Raw genomic sequence first — 21,812 nt, forward strand, 5'->3', positions numbered from 1 at the left:
ATGTGATAAAAGTGGTGAGAATATGATCTTTACATTTTTTCTTTAGTTGATTGAATCAAATTTAGTGTACAATTGAAGTGAAGCTTAAGGTGATGACAAATGAACCTCAGTTACAGAAACTATTCTAAGTAGCTAATATAGTGTAGCCTCATTTTTTGTACTGAATCCATGCTGTTGAATTTTCAGCTATAACAGTGATAGCTACACAAATAGAGAAAGGGTTAATATTTTTCTAGTGAAAAATCTATGAAATTATACTAACAAACTTCTTTGCCTTAATTTGGCATAGTGAATATAATTTTTTTCTTAATTATTTGGAGTAATGTTAATTAAAAATAAACATCTATTTAAAAACTATTTTTAGATAGTGGGCATTATATGACCAAGTTGGTGCTGGTACCACATTTGCTTCTGACATTTTTAATACAGGGTGTTCCCCAAAAATGTATATACACTTTGAATAATTATTAATTCCAATGGGTTAAATCTGAAAAGAAACATCAATTGAGCTATCAGCTGATAAGTGTGTATACATTTTGGGGGGACACCCTACATACGCTCTTGCTCCCCTTGGTCAGCATCACTTAAGGTACTGGCATCAACACATGATTTGCCACCTCCATTCTCAGTCTCTTGTTGATCACTTTGTGTACAGCTTCATGGATCTGTTTCTTACCTTTTCTATTGAATGACATTCTCTTACAGTTCAAAATCAATATTTGATTTTTTTTCATCATTGACCTTTAGTTTACCCACTAACCACTAATTGTGTTCCAATGGAAAAACACTTTATCTGATTAGTCTTGGCCCAGGAAATTTCTCTTGTTTAAGACACTTGGGGCTTTCCTTGAAAATTTTACCCAAGCCAGGTTTTTTCTTGCTATACCAGTGAGACCAAGCCCTTTTTAAAGATGACCACTTTTGCCCTAGCCGGTTTGGCTCAGTGGATAGAGCGTCAGCCTGCGGACTCAAGGGTCCCAGGTTCGATTCCGGTCAAGGGCATGTACCTTGGTTGCGGGCACATCTCCAGTAAGGAGTGTGCAGGAGGCAGCTGATTGATGTTTCTCTCTCATTGATGTTTCTAACTCTCTATCCCTCTCCCTTTCTCTCTGTAAAAAAATCAATAAAATATATATTAAAAAAAAAGATGACTACTTTTGTCATTATCATTTTCTTATGGAATTTAGGCTTTGACCTATTTTTTTTTTAATGTGGCTTCCTTGATGCATAAATAATACTGAATTAAGGATAGGACAAGCCTTCTTGCAAGTGTTATTTTTCTCAAGAACACTATTGTCGTTGCTTTATCTGCTCAATCATATTACTTCTGAATAATTCAAACCGTGGATCTTTGATATACCTTCTTTATGCTTCAATCTTTTTTTTCTCATGTGATTAGTGGTTTGGTTGGGTTGTAAATAAGGCTGACTCCTCATGGTAAGTGAATACTAGGGCATTTGACTAGTGTTCAGAATTTATTTTTTAAGAAGTAGCCCAAAAATTAGAAATTCATGTTTGTGTATGTTATACAAAGTTTACATTGTTATCTGTGGTAAAGTACAGACAATATCATTTGTTATTGTATGATAGAATGTGAAAATTTTCATTTGTAAGAGCTCTTACAAATCAGTTAGGTTTAGGCAAAAAATGAGCAAAGATCATGAACTAGGAATTAGCAAAAGAAGAAATGTGAAGTGACTAGTAAATAAGAAAAACTTACCAAATCTTACTTATGATCAAAGTTCTAAAATAGAATAAGACAAAAATTATCATCTGTCAAACTGATAAGAATTAGAATAGCTTGTAGGTGTATGAATCTGTACAACTTTTGTAAATATCTGTATAAAGAAGGCTGCTGGTGCCCTAGCCGGTTTGACTCAGTGGATAAAGTGTCAGCCCACAGACTAAAGAGTCCCGGTTGCATGCTCGATCCCTGGCCCTGATCAGGGCTTATGCGGGAGGCAGCCAATTGATGTGTCTCTGACATTATGTTTCTCTGTCTCTTCCACTCTCTCTAAAAATCAACGGAAAAATATCCTCTGGTGAGGATTAACAAAAAAGAACAGCAACAAAAAAAGAAGGCAGTTGGTGACTTATATCAAAAACTTAAAAACTACTTTTTATCTGAAATTCTACTTCTAGGAATTTATATCTTTCTAAAGATATAACAGGACAAATGTAAATGCTAATGATGAATGATTGGTTAAAATAGTTATATTATATCGATGTCAATATCAGTATAGTGGAATGCTAGTAAGCCATTAAAAATGAAGTAATAGAGTATTTAATGACATGAAAAAATGTTCATAATAAAAGCAAAAATTTTGGACATAGTTATTAGATACATCCCATCCTGGAAATTGTCCTGTTGGACATCCTCAGTTACCCAAGCATAAAAGTTAATAATCTTTTCATTACCCTTACTATCCATAATATCAGATTTACCTAATGTTTTAATAGACTCCTAGGTACAATAGAAAATATATATATTTAATATAATGTGATTTGTAGTTCTGAATAATACCTGACATATTGGCTTTTTCACATCTTTTCAAGGTATTAGATATTCTAGGTCAGCACTATCCAAGAGATAGGTGGTGGAAATACCTATAGTTTGCACTGTTTATATGGAACTATTACCCATATGTGGCTATTGAGCTCTCAATGTAGAGGTGGGCAAAGGTGGGTTTATAGTTGTGAATATACAAAACAGTATATCCTTGTATTTCTTATTAATTATTGTTATTTATTTGTATTACAACTATAAACCTACTTTTGCCTACCTCTGTATGGCTAGTGCAACTGAGGAACTGGATTTTTAAAAATTTTTAATTACTTTAAATTACCACATATAGCTAGTGGCTATCATATTGGACAGTGAAGATTATTATCTTAATCTATAAGTTTCACCAGTGAAGTATAATTAGGAAACATTGAAGACTGCCAAACTCTTATTCCCAGATAGCAAGATTTGTTTTCTAAGGATTGGCTCTACAACTATAGCATTTCTATCCTTTGGATAACAGTAGGTCTGAAGTGATTTTTTATGGAAGCCAAAAATGTGATAAAATTAAATATGCCTTTTTATATGCTCTACTAGAGGCCTGATGCATGAAAATTCGTGCAAGAGTAGGCCTTCCTTCCCCCGGCTGCTGGCACTGGCTTCCCTTGGGCACCTGGGACCCAGATTGGCTTCCCCCGGGCTGCCTGCAGGCACCCGGGAACTGGATTGACTTCCCTCCAGCCCTGGCTTCGTCAGGAAGGATGTCTGGAATGACATCCAGTCTAATTAGCATATCACCCTTTTATTATTATAGATAAGGCATAGATAAACACATAAATGATATAGTAGTTCTGAAATTCAAATATATTTCTTTGGTTGTAATAAGTCTTTTAGTAAGTCTATAAGCAATATTCCAATTTTAGCCTATATCAAATATCTGCCTCCTAAAGGATAATAGCTTTTTATTTTGATTTATTTATTTTTATATTATTATTTTTTAAATCTTTAAATTCTTTATTAGTTAAGGAATTACAAATGTGTCCTCATTCCCCCCCCATTAACTCCCATCCTCCCCCCCGCTCATGCTCTCATCCCCCTGTTGTCCTTGTTCCAGGATAATAGCTTTTTAAAATAGAATATGTATAGGCCACAGTCTTAATTCTATGCCAGGAATTATATTACTAACATGTCTTATTTGATTTAGTGTCAGAAATTTGGAGAGTATCACAAAGATGATCCAAGTTCCTTCAGATTTTCAGAAACTTTCTCCCTTTATCCACAGGTGAGTAGATAAAAGGTCTGTGTTCTTTGTGTTGATAATAGTGTTGGGTCTCACTTTCCTTATTGACTTTTATTTCTCAACTTACAAAGCCTATTTATTCTTTTGGTTAGGTAAGTTTTGGGATAGCTAAGAAATTAATATTATGCTGTGAGTCGTCAGTGAAAAAAGTATATAGTATTTTTATGTTGCCCTTGCAAATAGTCATTTATTTGTGGTGAATAGAAATCTACATAAGAACCCTATTATGGAATAGAATTAGAGGTAGATCAGATTAGTTTTCCCTCTGATATAAGGGGTCTAATTACAGTGGTACCAAAAGAACTTCACCTGAAGTGGTTCGACCAATCAACTAGTCTTATAGCATGGTATCAGCACCCAAGAACAGTTTTATGGAGATATACCAGATAAATAGAAAAGAAGCTAATTTGATTTATCTTACAGAAGCTTTTCATTTGGGCAGTGGAATCTATCCCTCTATCATTTTGATATTTTTAAAATCTAGGTTATTTATATGAGTAACAGGTAACATTTATTCAACAAAGTACTATGTGCAAGGAACTTTAGGAGAATAAAGATGACTGATGTGGATCCCATTTTTTTAATACTTCTAAAATAATTTATTTTTTCATTGCCATGACAATCAACTTTGATACTAACATTTTAGTAATTAAAGTGGGAGTATAAGAAGAGCCCTAATCTATAAGGAATGCTCACGTCCCTGAAGAAGGGGCAGGTTGGTAAGGGCCCAAATTTTCGCTGGTCTTTAAGTGGAAAGGCAAAACATCACACCTTGAAAAGAGGCTTTACTCAGCCAAAGTTAATAAGACCTCTTTAAGCCTATTGATCTGAAGCTGTTCCAGGAAGGAAAAAAAAGCGTCCAGGCCAGACATTCAGCAGCAGCCAGAGTTGGACTCTATGTCACCAGAGTTCTGCTGGGAGGCAATGGGTGCCACTGATGTTGAAATACATTGTTGAGGACCGATCTTGATGCCATTTGCCTCATTGTGGACATCAAATAAACCCTGCTGAATCTTCCTATATATTTCTTTGGCTGTGTTAATGAAGGCCTCTTCAACATTGCAGGCTGTTTTTGGCTGAAGTTTCCATGAATATAAGTCCATGCTCCCGAGTAAGGGACCCCCCCCCCCCCCCCGCACCCCTTCTTTCTTCCCATCCCTGCGGGACTCTAAGTCACTCTTATTCCCAATCAGCATGATAACCATGTTGGAACTAGAGTGCTGCTGGGCATCCTCTAACCATGAGGTCAGGTGGTTGAAGTTTTCACGCCTTGTGATGTCGTACACCAGCAGTGCTCCAGCTGCTCCCCTGTAGTAGGAATGGGTGATAGAACAGAAAGTTTCTTGCCCAGCTGTATCCCAGATTTGCAATTTGATTTGTTTCCCATCTATGTTGACCATACGGGCCCCAAACTCCACACCTATGGTGAGGTTGTGGACAGGCTGGAACCGCTTGTCCGTAAACTGCAGGAGGAGACATGACTTCCCCACACCTAAAAGAGGAGGATGCACATTCTAGCCTTCATGTGGCTGGGAACAGTCGTGGATCCCATTTTTAAGGAGTTTTCAATCTGAAGGGTGAGATCGCAGAACTGAAAATGAGAAATGGTATGAGAGATATATAGAATTTAAAGGAAACTGGAAGGAATCCTTCCAAATGGGTGGTTAGTTACATATTTATGTTTTTTGTTATTTTTAAATCCTCACCCAAGGATATTTTTCCATTGGTTTTCAGAGAGAGTGAAAGAGAGAGGGAAAGATGTGAGAGAAACACATCGATTGGTTGCCTCCTGCATTATGCCCTGACCAGAGTCTAGGCCGGGGAGGAGCCTGCAACTGAGGTATGTGCCCCTGACCGGAATGGAACCCAGGACTCTTTGGTCTGCAGGCTGATGCTCTATCCACTGAGCCAAACCAGCTAGGGCAGTTACATATTCATAGAAGAGGTGGCTTTTTAGCTCAGCCTGGAATGATGATTAATATTAATAAGTAGAAATTCAAATTTTTGCTCATGAAATCTTTGTTTAAAGCCTCAACTTTTCAGAGCTCCTCTTACATTGTTTGGAAAATGTTTTATTGATTTGTAACATAGAAACTCCATGTTTACAGGGGGAGACTTCCCTAAATTTCTGGTGAAGTTTTAAAGAACTGGGAAAAGGCAGAGTCCACTTGTCTTAAGGCAGGCAAAAACCCTTGCTGTGTTGGGAATTCTCAGGCCTCATCTTCATAGCAGAAACTAATGGAAAAGGAAACGAAAGTATTAGCTTAAGCATTTGACTGAATTCTCCACACTTTCTTTGCTTTCTCTTCTCTCCCTACTTTACACCTTCGCTTTAGGCTTTTAGATTCTGAGAAGTCTGGGCATCCCATCTTTTCCCCTCTGTGGGAAATATAGACCAGAAGACCCAGAAAGACTTTTCTACTTTGGGTTTTCAAAGCTGATGATCTTCTGAAAGGTGACATAGACTAAATTTAATGGAGGTCTTCATCTTCAAAATATTTAACTCCAAATTTACCATTTACTCACTCCTCTGAATAAACAGGAGTGGCTGAAATGGTAAGGGATGAGAGAACTGCTCAGTACATTAGGAAAAGGAATGAGAATTTCAGTGAGTGGCCTGTGTTGGGAGAGAGAAATGTGGAGTGAGTTTTTTTCAGGAGCAACATGTAGACCTGAGGGCTGAAGGAAGGTGAGAGAAGTAACTGAAAGACAAATGGGTGGGAGTACTTTGGAACTGATCCTAGTGATTGTATCAAAGACCTTTGATTGTGTCAGAGGACAGTGGAGCTCCTTCATTCAGGTTTAACTCTCCCCCTTTCTGATATTTTTTATATATGAGGAGTGGAAGGGGCGAGAATAAATGAAACACTGTAGGGAATGTTACCTAGAGATAAGGAAGACCTTAAATATTAAGAAACAAGTGGGTGTATGTAAGTCTTTTTAAAAACCAGTGCAGATCCTTTCCAGTGCAATTTGTGGGAGTTACACAAAAAGCAGAAAATCTGTTAATCTATTTTTAAGTTCTCTTAGAGTATTTGGTGGTGTTAATGAATAATAAAAAAGCGCAGAGATGTGGTTAGAGAAATGAGGGATAAAAACAAAGAATGTTGATGTGCACCACCTGGCATCAGCCTCTGAAAAACTTAAATCTGAGCTAGGGATTTTTGTCTCTAATTTTGTTTTTCTTTTGAGTCACCCCTTTTACTTTAATCTTTTAATTGTTGAATTACATTTTCAAGTAACTGGTAAATATCATAAATAAGATTCTTAGAAATATAATTTTCAATGCTATTTCTTTTATTGTGGTTTTAGTAGTTGTAATCAAATGCTTTTTGTAATAGTAGACTCCTATTGCAATATTAAAATCATTAAAAAGCTGTCACATGTTTTATCTTGTAGTTTATGTTTCACTTAAGAAGGTCTCCTTTCTTGCAAGTTTTTAACAACAGCCCTGATGAGAGTTCATACTATCGTCACCATTTTATGCGTCAAGACTTGACCCAGTCTCTAATCATGATTCAACCTATTCTGTATGCATATTCTTTTAGTGGACCACCAGAGGTAAGAGGGGCATAAAAAATTGTTTTTGTTACGGTGATGTGGGCCATTAGAAAACAACAAACTTTTTCTTTCTTTTTTTTTAATATGAAAGATTTTATTTATTTATTTTTAAAATATGTATATTATTGATTTCAGAGAGGAAGGGAGAAGAAGAGAGAGATAGAAACATCAATGATGAGAGGGAATCATTGATTGGCTGCCTTCCGCATTCCAGGCATGTGCCCTTGACTGGAATCGAACCTGGGACCTTTCGGTCTGCAGGCCGACACTCTATCTACTGAGCCAAACCAGCAAGGGCAACAAACTTTTTTTTGAAATGCAGTACTAAATATAAGAATTTAATTCAAGAATAATTATCTTAAGTTATTAATTTATTTATTTAAAATATTTCTGAGTGCTTACCATGTGCTAGACTCCATGCTAGGTCATATTAGGAAATCATTAAACAAATAATGAGACAGTGAGATAGAAGAGACTTTTAAGATAGTTTTGTCCAGTCATTTGGTTGATCAAATCCTCAGGGCTTATGATTCTTATATTTTTAACAATGTCTAGTGGTGATTATGATTCTAGAATCTGTAGTTTATTCCAGAGTTTAGTGTCTGAATAAAACCTCTTGATTTAATATCTCATTTTCCTCAAGTCTTTTTTGAATATAAGCTACAGTTGATTATATAGTCATGTACTTAGAAAAGGGATAAAGTCATCCATTTAGTTTCCTTAACAAACTGTCCCACTTATTTTAACTTATCAAGTAAACAGTTTTTTCATCTTGTAGTTAAAATTGTCTATTTTGTCAGGTAAATGTATGTTAGGACCATATTTGAAAATAATACTTCAGGAAAGGTCAGTATAAAGAGAATACTAATAATACTGATTGATTAATGATCCCTCATGAGGCTTTTATTTACTATTTTGTAAAAAAAAAAAAGTGGATAAAATGTTTTATTTTGTTACAATAATTGTTTTAGTATTTATCTCATAGTTTCTACTTTTTAATGAAAATATATATTTTTAACATGTTTACCTAACTATGTATTTGCTTTTGTAGTTCTTTGAATCAAGAAAGAAAGTTTAGAAATAACTTAAAAATTTCAGAGTAATATATGTAAATTGTAGACATCTGGAAAAAGTAGAATAGTTTTTAGAAGAAAATTGGAATCCTATCATCTCTAGTACCTGCTTCTCTCAAGTTCCAGCCTTTCTATTTAGTCCATGAGTCCTATGAGCTTCATTTTCTTAGGCTTTGCTTTTGAGTTATCCTCTTTTCTTTCCTGCATTATCATCATTTTCTCTCTATATGGATTATTCTTATTAACATATAAACCTTAAAAGCACTCATAGTTGTCAACCAATGTCATTCCAATAAATTTAATTAAAAATATGTTTTCATTGATTTCAGAGAGGAAGGGAGAGAGAGAGGGAGAGAGAGAGAGAAGGGGAGAGAGAGAGAGAGAGAGAGAGAGAGAGAGAGAGAGAGAGAGATGGAAACATTAATGATGAGAGAGAATCATTGATTAGCTGCCTTCTACACATCCTTCCTCCCTCCCACCCCCTCTTGGGGATCAAGCCAGCAACCCAGGTGGGAGTGGAAGTGTGACCTCTTGGTTCATAGGTTGAGGCTCAACCACTGACCCATGCCGGCCAGGCATAAATTTAATTTTTTAAAAAAGGCATTCATGTTAAAACAAACAAAAAACCATGACTTGACATTTTTTTCTAATTGACACCCCATCTCTTTGGTTCTGGTCACAGCCAAATTCACAATCTACTTGTTGTCTATACTTTCTCACCTCATATTCTCTTTTCATATTAGTCAGACTCTTATCCCTAACATCATACTGAAACAACTCATAACATTACCCTACATCTTGCCAGAACTCTCAACAGTATTCTCCTAGTGAGGACTCCATGCAAACCTTTTGCTCTAGGCTTCTCTGACACCTATAGTACCTGCCAGGTTTCCTCCTACTCACACCTGTTCCTTCTCAGGTTCCTTTTGTTGTTGGCTTCTCCCTTTCAGACCTCTAAGTTATGCTCCAGGACTCTGACTTCTTCTCTGTCTTTCCTCTCTCTATGTGATGCAGTCTAATCTCATAGGTCTAATTACCATCTTCATGCATGTGATACCTAAATTCATGTCATTAGCTCAGGCCACTTCCTTTCCTTTCATAACCCCTGCTTCCAGTCTGCTCCAAATTTGCTCTATCCCAAGCTTTTCCCCTCTTACTCAATGGTTCCACCACCAAGCTTGAGTCATCCTTGATTTCTTTTTTATTCATTTCTCAATTGTTAACCTCAGCTTAGAGATTTCTGAGAAAATAAAGTTAAAATATGCCATGAGAATTCATAATAGCAAAAGGTTTTAAGTAATATGATACAAATTTAAAACTTAAAAATTTTAAATTGATCCTGGAGAGATCTTGTGTGTCTTTAATTTATTTTTCCTTCTTCCTCCTTTCTCATTTTGTTCACGTTAGCCGGTTCTTCTTGATAGCAGCAGCATTCTTGCAGATCGTATTCTTCTGATGGACACATTCTTCCAGATTTTGATTTATCATGGTGAGGTAAGATTCCATAGCATTTAAAGCTGTGTCACTATGTACCTCGTGTTTTCCACTATGATAAACTTTTATTTCCATATGTATAAAATAGGGTCCTTCCTACTTCATTTGCAATTGACTCACCTGTGATAATTTTATCTTTTTGTCCACACATGATTAGACAAATAGATTTATAAAAAGCATAGTGTTGTGAAAATAAAAGCATTGATATATACATAGGCAGATCATATTTTGGGGTTTTCCCAAAAGGCATTAAGAGGGGAAGAATCAGCCTTTGTCAGTGGGCAGACTTTCTTTTTCATTATTTCATGTAATCATTTAAAATGTTCTTTTTTTTAAAATATATTTTATTGATTTTTTTACAGAGAGGAAGTGAGAGGGATAGAGAGTTAGAAACATTGATGGGAGAGAAACATCGATCAGCTGCCTCCTGCACACCCCCTACTGGGGATGTGCCCGCAACCATGGTACATGCCCTTGACTGGAATCGAACCTGGGACCTTTCAGTCCGCAGGCCAACCCTCTATCCACTGAGCCAAACCTGTTAGGGCAGAAATGTTCTTTTTTTAAAACATATTTTTAAGTTTTATTTTTTTAATTTATTTTTATTGATTTCAGAGAGGAAGGGAGAGGGAGAGAGAGATAGAAACATCAATGATAAAGAGAATCCTTGATCTGCTGCCTCCTGCGAGCTCCCTACTGGGGATCAAGCCTGCAACCCAGGCATGTGTCCTTGACTGGAATCGAACCCAGGACCCTTCAGTCCACAGGCCGACACTCTATCCACTGGGCCAAATTGGCCAGGGCACAAACAGTTCTTAGTGCCTGCCTCCTGTTACTGGTTGGGCTGACAATTCACTGAGCAACATTATTATTTATAACTAGAGGCCCAGTGCACAAAATTTGTGCACTGGGGGGGGGGGTGTGGAATCCCTCAGCTGGGCCTGTACTCTCTCGCAGTCTGGGGCTCCCTGTGGGCAGTTGGACATCCTTAGCTTTGCTGCAAAGGCAGGCTCCTGCCACTGCCACTGCCCCTGCACTCGCCAGCTGTGAGCCTGGCTTCTGGCTGAGCTGCTCCCCCTGTGGGAGCCCACTGACCACCAGAGGGCAGCTCCTGTGTTGAGCATTTTCCCCCTGGTGGTCAGTGTGTGTCACAGCGTCATAGCTTGGTCTTTCTGTCATTAGGTCAATTTGCATATTAGCCTTTTATTAGAGAGGATGTTCTTTACTTTTTAAGAATAATGCCTGTAACGTGATAGAGCTAGGTTTTTGCATATTTCTTTGTGTGTTTTATTTATAATGTTTGTGTCTTCAAATTGCTCGTTAATGTGCTTAAAGAAAAAATCATAAATGCAGATGATATAAAACTATAGAGTATGTTGACTGATTCAGTTAACTTAGAAGCCAAGCCAGGTTTAAATTTTTGGATGATTTAATTTGGAGCCATTTGCTTTAATAAAAGAATTGATTGAAATACTCTTCTACAGGTATATTATCTTGATAATAGTATTGCTATTATTATTAAAGTTTTTATGTTTACTTATCTTGCCAGAATGAAACTCTATTGGTAAAGACTTTATAATAGTAGGTAATTTAGAAGTCTCTGGGAAATCTTCTGTAATAAAAACTTCCCTCATTTATCATAAGCTTAGGTAGATAGCTTTTAGTAACATTAATTTGATAAGTATATTGTTTAGTAACATTAATTTGATAAGTGTATTATTTTAAAGTAGAAGAAATATCCTAATTGTGTATCTATTTACTCAAGAACACTGAAATTCATATTAACTTTAAAAATTGAGATAAGTGGAAAAATCTATAATTTTCTTATTATCTGAAGATTATTTCTGTTGGAAAAAATGTCTTTAAAATTTTTGGATACACAAGAACTTAAAAATAATAATTCCATTAATTGTTTTAAAATAAGACCATAGCCCAGTGGCGCAAGTCAGGATACCAGGACATGCCAGAATATGAAAATTTCCGCCACCTTCTGCAAGCCCCAGTGGATGACGCCCAGGAGATTCTTCACTCCAGATTTCCAATGCCGAGATACATCGATACTGAACATGGGGGCAGCCAGGTAAGTACTGTTACTCTGTTAGTGTGTTTGTTTGTTGCTGCTTTTGTAATGAGTTGTTCCTATTTGCCTTCTGACTTTAATTTGAATAGACTGTTCTACCAGGCAAATAGGAAGGAGATGGCAGGAGAAGGTATCTAGGAGTACGTATAGTTACTTTTTGCCATAGTTTTGAGAGCAGAGCTATACGATTATTGACTAGTGGACTAATGCTGGCAGTTTCTCCCATTTCTGCATACAGCCCAGCTCCAATAACAGGGCCAGGATAGTGTTATGGTGGTATGCCAGCTCCAGTTGAGCAAGAAGACATGGACAGTGTGGGAAATAACTTAGTGTACTTTTCTTAAAGCTGTTATTTACTGATTAAGTCTGTGAATATGAAGTTTGTGGACACATAGTTTTTTCTTTTTTCTCATTCTATCATTCTAGTTTTCTAGAAAATGTCATGTAAAGGAAAGCATTATGGTATTAAAAAAGGTTTTGTGGTTTTTACAATTACATGAGGATTAAATAAGATAACATGTACACATACACATGGCCCTTTTGATCCTTTCAGAAGTCTAGGCTAGGACCCCTTAACTTACATTATAAAATACATTTTACTGTACTTATTTCAGTTACAATAAATTAGTTATAAATTGTTTTAAAGTCTGTTTCATTTGCTTGTTAAAGGCAGGGATCATACTTTTTTTTCTTTTTGCTGCATTCCTATGCCTAGTATAACAAAGTAGGTAGTAAATACCAATAACTGTTCTTCAGAAATAATAGCAATTATTATTAGCATTTTATATAATAGCTACAGTGTATTGAGAATTTGCAAAGCTAATAGAATTTTACATACCATCTCTCATTTGATCCTCCTAATAGTCCTTTTGTTACCTCTGTTTTACAGATAATGAAATTGGGACTTAGGTTACTTGTGGCTGAGGAAACATAATAAATGTAGGAGTTGGGATTTGAATCCAGATGTTCTGACTGTAGAGGCAGTTGTCTTGTGTTAAACTGTTTACTTATAGAGTAGAAAAAAAGATTTTGTATGGTACTAAGTTTCAAAAAATGTGACAGCCTGTGATCTTCCAATATAAAATAATAATTTATGACGGTTCTCTCATTGATGTTTCACCGTGGCATTGCTGTTTTCCTCTTTTATTCTGGCTTTTTCATGATGATAAGGCACGTGGATAGATGGGTAAAATGTTGGGTAGTTTGTCTCATAGAATAGCTTACAGTTTAAAAAAGTTGGAGAGTTATTGTTTAAATTAACAATATGTAGGTTTTCACAATTTTTATTTTTATTTCTTTTTATGATTTTTATTTTTATCATATTTTGGAATGTCAAACCTCTGATGGTGTTTCAGACCAAGTGTTTGGTAAATTTTGTACTGACCTAGTCATAATTGTTGCACACACAATTTTTATATGCTGAGTTTTAGACTCAGCAATTTATTATTTGCTATTAATGTTAAGAATGTATGACTTGGAAAGAAGAGGGTACATTTATTATTTATTTGTAATGTATAGTGGCCTACATATTTCAAAATGTTCATTTTTTAAAAAGTTATATTTTAATAAAATTGATTTTAGATGGAATAATATGTTTCTTCAACTTAATATTGACTAAACCTATTTTTGATGGATAATGTTATGTCTTCTTTGCTTTCAAGGCCCGTTTTCTGCTTTCAAAAGTCAACCCTTCACAGACTCATAATAATATGTATGCCTGGGGACAAGTAAGTATAAATAGCAGACCTTGGAAGTTATTTCTTTGTGTATTTATAGTTTGTTATTTTCGTGAGAACTACATTTTCCCTATGTATTTGATAACACTTTCTGTTGGAAAAGTAATGAAAAAATAAGAGTAGAAAATCGAATTAGTATTTGGTGATACCATAGAAAATAAAAAAGTGATCATATCAAATAGATAGAACCCTTTCATATTCCAAAATTAGCACCACACCCTTGAGAAAAAAAGTAATAGAGTGTATAACAAGATAGAAGTGATGATTTATTTATTTTAATTTTTTAATATATTTTTATTGATTTCAAAGAGGAAGGGAGAGGGAGTGAGAAAGAGAAACATCATTGATGAGAGAGAATCATTGATGGGCTGCCTCCTGCACGCCCCACACTAGGGATGAGCCCTCAACCCGGGTATGTGCCCCAACCCAGAACCGAACTATGACCTCCTGGTTCATAGGTTGACGTTCTAACACTGAGCCACACCAGCCGGGCAGAAGTGATGATTTAAACTTAATGCTAGGCCATGACCACAAAAAGCCACACACAGTAAGCCTGGAGAGGTCAGGGATTATAGCTGAGCAGGAGAGGCTGGAGACCTGGAAATCATTATTATTATATTTTAATTTGGTAGAAGTTTAACCTCTTGGTACAGTATATCAAATTTATTTAGTGTACAATAGGCAGGACTCGATATTTGTACTTGAGGGTACACAGCAGACATTGCTGCCTTTGAAGAGCTTATAATCTCCTAGAGGCCTGGTACACAAAATTTGTGCACTGGGAGTGTAGGGGGGTCCCTCAGCCCTGCCTGTGCCCTCTCACAGCCTGGGAGCCCTGCAGAGAAAGGCCCTGCCCACTCGGCTGGGGCTCCATGATGGATCGGCGCTGCCGTCCAGGTAGCCTGGGCCTTCCTCTGCGGGGCTATTGATCACGGGGCTCCACAATAGATCTTCCCAAAGAGGTAGGCCCTGCCCACCCGGCTGGGGCTCCATGATGGATCGCCCCTTCAGAGGGATGCCCCGCCCACCCACGCAGCGCTGCCAGCACCTGCAGGAGAAGGGTGTGTGATCAGAAAAGGGGACATTTCCTTTTAGAATGGTTATTATTTCAATAGGTGGAAATTACCTAAGGAAGGGAATTCTAGGTAGAGGGGAGTATGGGCTAAGGTGCAGAGTACATGTAGGGACAGGTAGTAGAACATAAAAACTAGAAGTGCATTGTACATCCAAATTGTGGAGGACCTTGAATGCCAGGCTGAGGACAGAGGAGATGAGTCTTTGTTTGTTAAGCAACAAAATGCTATTAGAGGTTTTAGACAGAGGGGTGAATTTGAGTCTTAGATGATATAGTCACATGATAAGATTTATTGGGAGCAGCTTATAGCTTGAAACTATTATTTGCTGCCCTATCTGGTTTTTCTCAGTGGTTAGAGCATCAGCCCGCAGACTTCATGAAGGGTCTCTGGTTTGATTCTGGTCAAGGGCATATACCTTGGTTGCAGGCTCAATCCCTAGCCGGATGGGGGTGCATGCGGGAGGCAACCAATCGATGTGTCTCTCTCACATTGATATTTCTCTCTCTGTCTTTCCTCCTCCCTTCCACTCTCTCTAAAAATCAATGGGAAAAAAATATTCTTGGGTGAGGATTAACAAAACAAACAAACAAACAAAAAGAAACTGTATCTACTGAAGGAATCCAAGTGAGAGGGAATGAAGGCAAGATAGTGAAAAGGAATTGGTTTGGGAGATAACTCCAAAGTAGACACCATGAGACTTGGTTAGAAGTTGCAGGAATGTAAAAGTTATTCCAGGGCAGGACAGCTATACACAAAATCTGAATTCTGATTGGGTCCTGGATTAGAGGGAGAGATATGAGGGAAAGAACATAATTGGGATGATTTGTGAAATTTGAGTATAGAATACATGTCAGATACTAGTATGTGGTCAGCTTTCTTGAGTGTGATAATGGTGTCGTGGTTATGTAGGAGATTGTCCTTGGTCTTAAGAGATACATCCTTAAGGGTTTGGGGGTAAAATGCTATGATGTCTTCAACTTGTAGAAATAATTCAAGAAGAAGAAAACGAAAAGGAAAATTATATAGAAACATAAAGCAGATGTGGCAAAATATTAATCAGTGAATTTATAGAGTATGTGGCTGTTCATGGTACTTTTAAAAAAAACTTTTCTGTAGATTTGAATTTTTAGAAAATAAATAGCTGAGGGAAAACAAAGTAATTTGGGGTTTTGGCCTAAGTATATAGGAGAACATGTATCAGTGAGTGGGAGAGCAGAAGAACTTTCGATTTTAGACACATTGAGTTTGAGGTACCATTTAGATGTCCATATTAAGCCTGCTGTTGGAAATTTGGGTTTGGTGATCAGGGCAAGGATGTGAAAGTTGATTGTGGAAACGTGATACTTAAAGTCATTACAGTGGATGCTTGTCCAAGGAGAGAGTAAAGAGGCAAATGAGGCGTGAGATAAAACCTTGAGGAAGTATGAGTGGTAGGAATATTTTATAAGTAATCAAAAAGGTGAACAGGAAATGAAAAGAATACCATGTTATAATAGGTGAGGGAGGACTTTATAAAAGGAAGAAGACGGGGTAACACACACTGAGATGCTTCAGACATTTAAAGGAGGGGTAAAGACTGAAAAAAGGCAGATGGACTTGGTGACAAGAAGGTCATTTGTCGCCTTTGATAAGCAGGTTTAATACAGTGATTGAGTAGAAGTTTGTAAGGAATTAGTGGGTGGTAAAGAAATTGAGGTTGTAAGTAAAAATGATTTTTTTCTAAAAATACCCTGAATTTAAATAGTAAGATAGAAAGGATGATGATTAGAATTAGGGCACAGAAGTTATTTGTAGACCAAGTTAAAGAAGCTAATATTGGGGACACACAAAAGAACAGCTTATAGATGTTTAAGATCCCCAAAAGGAGACAGTGTGATCACCAGCACTACATACATGGGAGTGAAGTATTGGTAAGGAGGCAGGACATTTATTTCTCCATAAGCAAAGGGTGAGAAGGCTGAAGATAGAGTTTGAGGAGGAGAGAAAGCTCACGTTGGATAATGGCCTGTTTCTTTTCAGTAATAGAAAATTACTAAGAGCGAGAAGTGCTGGAGTTAAAGCTAGAAAATAAAAAAAGATTAAAAATAACTACAAGAAGTATAGATCAGCAGATGGTGAATAAGAGGCTTTTACAGCAGTGGTGAGGGCCCTTTTTATTTGCTAACAATTTCTAGAGCATGCTTCCATAATGCTCGTGAACTATGCTTTGTAGTTCAGGCATTGCATGAAAGATGAAAGACTTTGGGTATAATTTGGAACTGGAGATAAGAAAGATGGACACATTAAAGAATAATTTAGAGCAAAGGTAAACAACTGCCTGTTATGTTTTGGTTACTATGCTGAGCTTTTTATGCGCTCCTATTTAATTATTAAAACACTTCTGTGAGGTGGGTACTATTAACCCTATTTTTTAGAAAAGGAAATTGAAGCTTTCCAAGATCACATAGTTAAATTGTGGCAGGGTCCAGATTTGAACCTAGGACAGTCTGACTCTAGAATCTGAATTTTTAAAATATATATTTCTTTATTGATTTCAGAGAGGAAGGGACAGGGAGAGAGAGATAGAAACATTAATGATGAGAGAGAATCATTGATTGGCCACCTCCTCCACGCCCCCTACTGGGGATTGAGCCCACAACCCGGGCATGTGCCCTTGGCCGGAATCGAAGCTGAGACCCTTCAGTCTGCAGGCTGACGCCCTATCCACTGAGCCAAACTGGCTAGGGCTAGAATCTGAATTTTTAATCCCTAAGCTAAATTGTTGACTGCAATTTATGTATTAACTTGGTAGCCAGGCATTTTACTAAAAAATATGGAATCTAATACCTTAGTTTTCTTTTTGCCAGAAATCAAGTACCCAGTATCTATGAGTGGCCTGAAGAGGGCACCACTGCAACACTGCTTCTGTGAAGATGCTGAGGCCTTGCTGTAGTGCTTCTTATGCTAAATCACATAAAGCTTGGCCTTTCTGCCTAATCTTGGATGTATTTTAAAGAGAAAAAGGGTGCACTTGAAAGATTGAGATCAACCTGCTTCAAATTTTTGATAAGATTTAGTTGAACATTTATATTTATAATTTCAAATAAGATCTTCTAGAATATAATTTAGAAAATCCATATATATATATATATATATATATAGATTTTCTAAATTTCTTGACTAGGAAAAATAGGTCAGAGTTTGAGTGAATTGAGGTGGGGGAAAATATGTATAAAATGAAAAAAAATCAAATCCTATATAATAAAAGGCTAATATGCAAATTGACCGAATGGTGGAATGACCAGTTGCTATGACGTGCACTGACCATTGGGGGCAGACGCTCAATGCAGGAGCTGCCCCCTGGTGGTCAGTGTGCTCCCACAGGGGGAGCGCCGCTCAGCCAGAAGCTGGGCTCACGGCTGGCAAGCACAGTGGCAGTGGCGGGAGCCTCTCCTGCCTCCGTGGCAGCGCTAAGGGTGTCCGACTACCGGCTAAAAATTATATAGAAAATCTTTTTCTTGCAATAATAAAAATTCATTATTAATGTGTTTGGTTGCCAGGGTCATTCTGTCAATATCATTTTCATTAAAATAGAAATTAGGAATGTTCCCTAACTCTTGTGAATTACTTATAATCTACAAAATAAATTAAAATGACTTGGACACTTGTAAGCATAGTTTATTTAAAAATGTTTGCTTCCTTACAGCTGGCATTTCTGTTAAAATACATACAATTTTAATAAACAGGCAGCAATAAGGAGACTTATTCTTTAAACGAGATAAAAGCACCAGTTCATTAAAAAAAATTAACACTCTTTTAACTTGGATATGGAGCTATTTTTAACACCAATAGAATGGAATATGGAGCTATTGTAACACCAGATATGATGCTGACCACTTGGAGTCAATTCAGACCCCACAAGTTAAAGGATATGGTCCATACCAGACTGCCTGCACTTTAGATGCCAGCTGCAAGTAGGATCCCAGGCTACCCACACTTTCAACCAACTAGCTAAGTGTGTGTTTAGGGGGGGTTTCCATGACTCCCCTCAGGTTCAATAATTTGATAGAACAACTCATAGAACCTAGGAAAGTACCTTATTTATGATTATAGCTTTATTATAAAGATTACAAACTAGGACCAGCTAAATGAAGAGACAGAGTAAGGTCTGGAAGGGTCCCAGATACAGAGGTCTGCCACTTCTCCATGGAATCCTGTGGGACTTCCTCCCAGACATTGTTGGGTTTGTCAGACAGGAAACTCTGCTGAGCTTTGGTATCCAGAGGTTTTTTTGGGTGCTTCCTTTCCATAGGTGTGATTGATTGAATCATTGGTGCCTCATTGAACCCAATCTTCAACTCTCCGCAACCCCCGGTTTTCCCATTCCTTCCCCTCCTTCCCCCTCCTTGGAGGTCTGCCTGTCTTAAAGCCCCAACACTCCAATCACGTGGTTGATCTTTCTAATGACTGGCCTCCATCCTGAGTCTTCTCATCTCATAGCATAAACTCAGGTGTGATCTGAGGGGTTCATGAAGAACAAAGACACTGCTGTTCGGAAATTCCAAAAATACAGAATCCCCTCTCAGGAACCCAGGGACAAAGGCCAGTCACATTCTTTATTACACAGCAGGAAAAGAGGCATTATTGTGCTTAAAATGATTTACTTGTTTGTTTAAAACATTTGCTTATACTGCTTATAGATTTGATGGTCTCACACTATTTAAATCATAGCAAATATCTTTTTTTCTAGGAGTCTGGAGCACCTATTCTCACAGATGATGTTAGTTTACAAGTGTTCATGGATCATTTGAAGAAACTTGCCGTGTCAAGTGCTGCTTGAAGTGCTAAACATGTTAAAGACATTTAAGAAGATGAAATAATATTTCAGTTTTTTTTCTTTTCAATTAATCTGTGGAAATCAACAGATATCTCTACACGCTTTGTATTAGTATTGTTTGAGACAACATATGCTAAAATGTTCACGTTTGTAGATTAAGCTGGAATATAAGAGCAATACGAACAAACTGACTTTGCTTGCCACAGTATTATAACTGGTTTTGGAATATTGAGGTCTTTATAACTTAATTATGTTAAAGAGTACGAATAGAGAATAGACATAACTCATTTGTATATTGCAGACCAAGTGGCACTGAATGTTTATACTGACTTTTGAAAACTTGTTTCTTAATTTTAGCTAGAAAGTAAACAAAATCATCAACAGTAATAAATGTGGACATTTTTGCCTGTTCATTGAATATTTTTCTGTGATTTTCATCACTTATGTATACAGTATTTCTGTACTTAATCTGTTAAGGCAAATTATTTTTATGATGATTTGTTTAGAAATTATTTGACTATATATGATAATTTTCATGAAGATAATTTGATGTTTTTGGTCATTTGGAAAAATAGTTTAGAGATGAAAAATTTTTTGGTAACAATCCCCAGTCTAACAATAAATATGAAATTCCTACACATACCCAACTTATGTGATTAAACATGGTTTTTTTTTAAAGGGAGATAGAAAATAAACCATTTTGTGAGAGTACATTTTAGAAAGCCTTTGCACTAAGAAATGACTTGTAATTATTAAAACAATTTTGGTTTTCTCTGCATGGCTATGTTTTTTCCCTTTGTGTTTCTGAGGTAATTTTACACTAAATCCTTCAGTACTTTAACACTATTTTGGAAGTTTACACAGTACTTTTTGTTTCTGCTTCCATTTTGTGAAATTTATTAAGTTGTAGTTCTTATTGAAACAGTATTATATAATATTTTGTTGAATTATCTCATGTGATGTTCAGTTCTATTTGATTTATTCATTAGTATCATTCACCTTTATCTTTTGAAGTTTACTTGTAGCAAATGTTTACATTGCTAAAGTCAGATATATTTAACAATGAAATGTACTACAAAAATCAGGTGGTGCTATGATACATGCTTAGGACAGTTTTGATGATTGTGCTTGCATGAACACAATTATATGATGGTAAAAGAGACAGAAACTTTAAAAAATTGTTTATATGTTATACTTAATTAAATTAAGTTAATCTGTTCTATTTGAATTGAATTGTGCTAGGCATAAATACCAATAAAATATACTTTTTCTCTGTTTTCCTGCTTATTTGAAATCTAGTAAAGACTGAGTTGTCTAATGTAAAAGAGCATTTAAAATCTGCTATTAATTAGTAGATGAAAGTCATTCATTTTTTCAAATGACAGCTTTATCAAGATGTAATTCACACACTATACAACTTACCCATTTAAAGTGTACAGTTCAGTGGGTTTGAGAATATTCAGACTTGTGTTACCATCACCACAATCAATTTTAGAGCATTTTCATCACTCCCCAAATAGTTATTCGCTTTTGCTATAAGGAATTGTGTTTTGAAGTTAACATGTTTTGAATTGAGGAAAGACTCTGTGATGATAATAGATATTTAATTTGCCTGGCCCCTTAACTATGTGTTTTAAGAATATATTATTTTTGCCCTAACCGGTTTGGCTCAGTGGATAGAGCGTCAGCCTGTGGACTAAAGGGTCCCGGGTTTGATTCCGGTCAAGGGCATGTACCTTGGTTGCGGGCACATCCCCAATAGGGAGTGTGCAGGAGGCAGCTGATCGATGTTTCTCTCTCATCGATGTTTCTAACTCTCTATCCTTCTCCCTTTCTCTCTGTAAAAAATCAATAAAATATATTATAATAAAAAAAAGAATATATTATTTTTTCTCGAGTGATATTGGTACCCCTAAATTATCCTCTACTTCTCAGTTAAAGTGAAGGGATAAGGATGAACAAATATATCATTTTATCCTTTTAGGCTACCATTTGAAAGAGATCACCCTGGATCATTTTGGTGTATAAGTTTTAGCTATTACTAAATTGCTAGCTATTTAAATAGACTATTAATGGAACAAATGAAGCAAAGAAATATTTTCAAGAAAGAAATGTCTTTGAAATTAATTTCTAAAGCTTCATCATATTACATTTAGAAATTGGTTCTTTAGTT

General features: G+C 36.4%; 1 protein-coding gene and 1 pseudogene across 4 annotated transcripts in view; one reads left to right on the forward strand and one right to left on the reverse strand.

Moving 5' to 3' along the window:
• Positions 1-20,916, forward strand: part of SEC23A (Sec23 homolog A, coat complex II component) — a 58,480-nt gene extending 37,564 nt beyond the window's left edge. For 3 of the 4 annotated variants that reach the window (XM_006099268.2, XM_014464804.1, XM_014464805.1), the window contains 6 exons: positions 3,708-3,785; positions 7,203-7,364; positions 9,845-9,931; positions 11,856-12,011; positions 13,673-13,738; positions 19,553-20,916. In XM_006099268.2, the coding sequence (XP_006099330.1) occupies positions 3,708-3,785; positions 7,203-7,364; positions 9,845-9,931; positions 11,856-12,011; positions 13,673-13,738; positions 19,553-19,642 (639 nt within the window). In that variant the 3' untranslated portion in view covers positions 19,643-20,916. The remainder of the gene's footprint in view (positions 1-3,707; positions 3,786-7,202; positions 7,365-9,844; positions 9,932-11,855; positions 12,012-13,672; positions 13,739-19,552) is intronic. The other variant, XM_023762917.1, reaches the window with a different exon arrangement.
• Positions 3,793-5,562, reverse strand: LOC102441343 (annotated as a pseudogene).
• Positions 20,917-21,812: the final 896 nt, after the last annotated feature.

This window comes from Myotis lucifugus, unplaced genomic scaffold (genome assembly GCF_000147115.1).
Source record: "Myotis lucifugus unplaced genomic scaffold, Myoluc2.0 scaffold_268, whole genome shotgun sequence".
In the NCBI taxonomy this organism is placed as follows: domain Eukaryota; kingdom Metazoa; phylum Chordata; class Mammalia; order Chiroptera; family Vespertilionidae; genus Myotis; species Myotis lucifugus.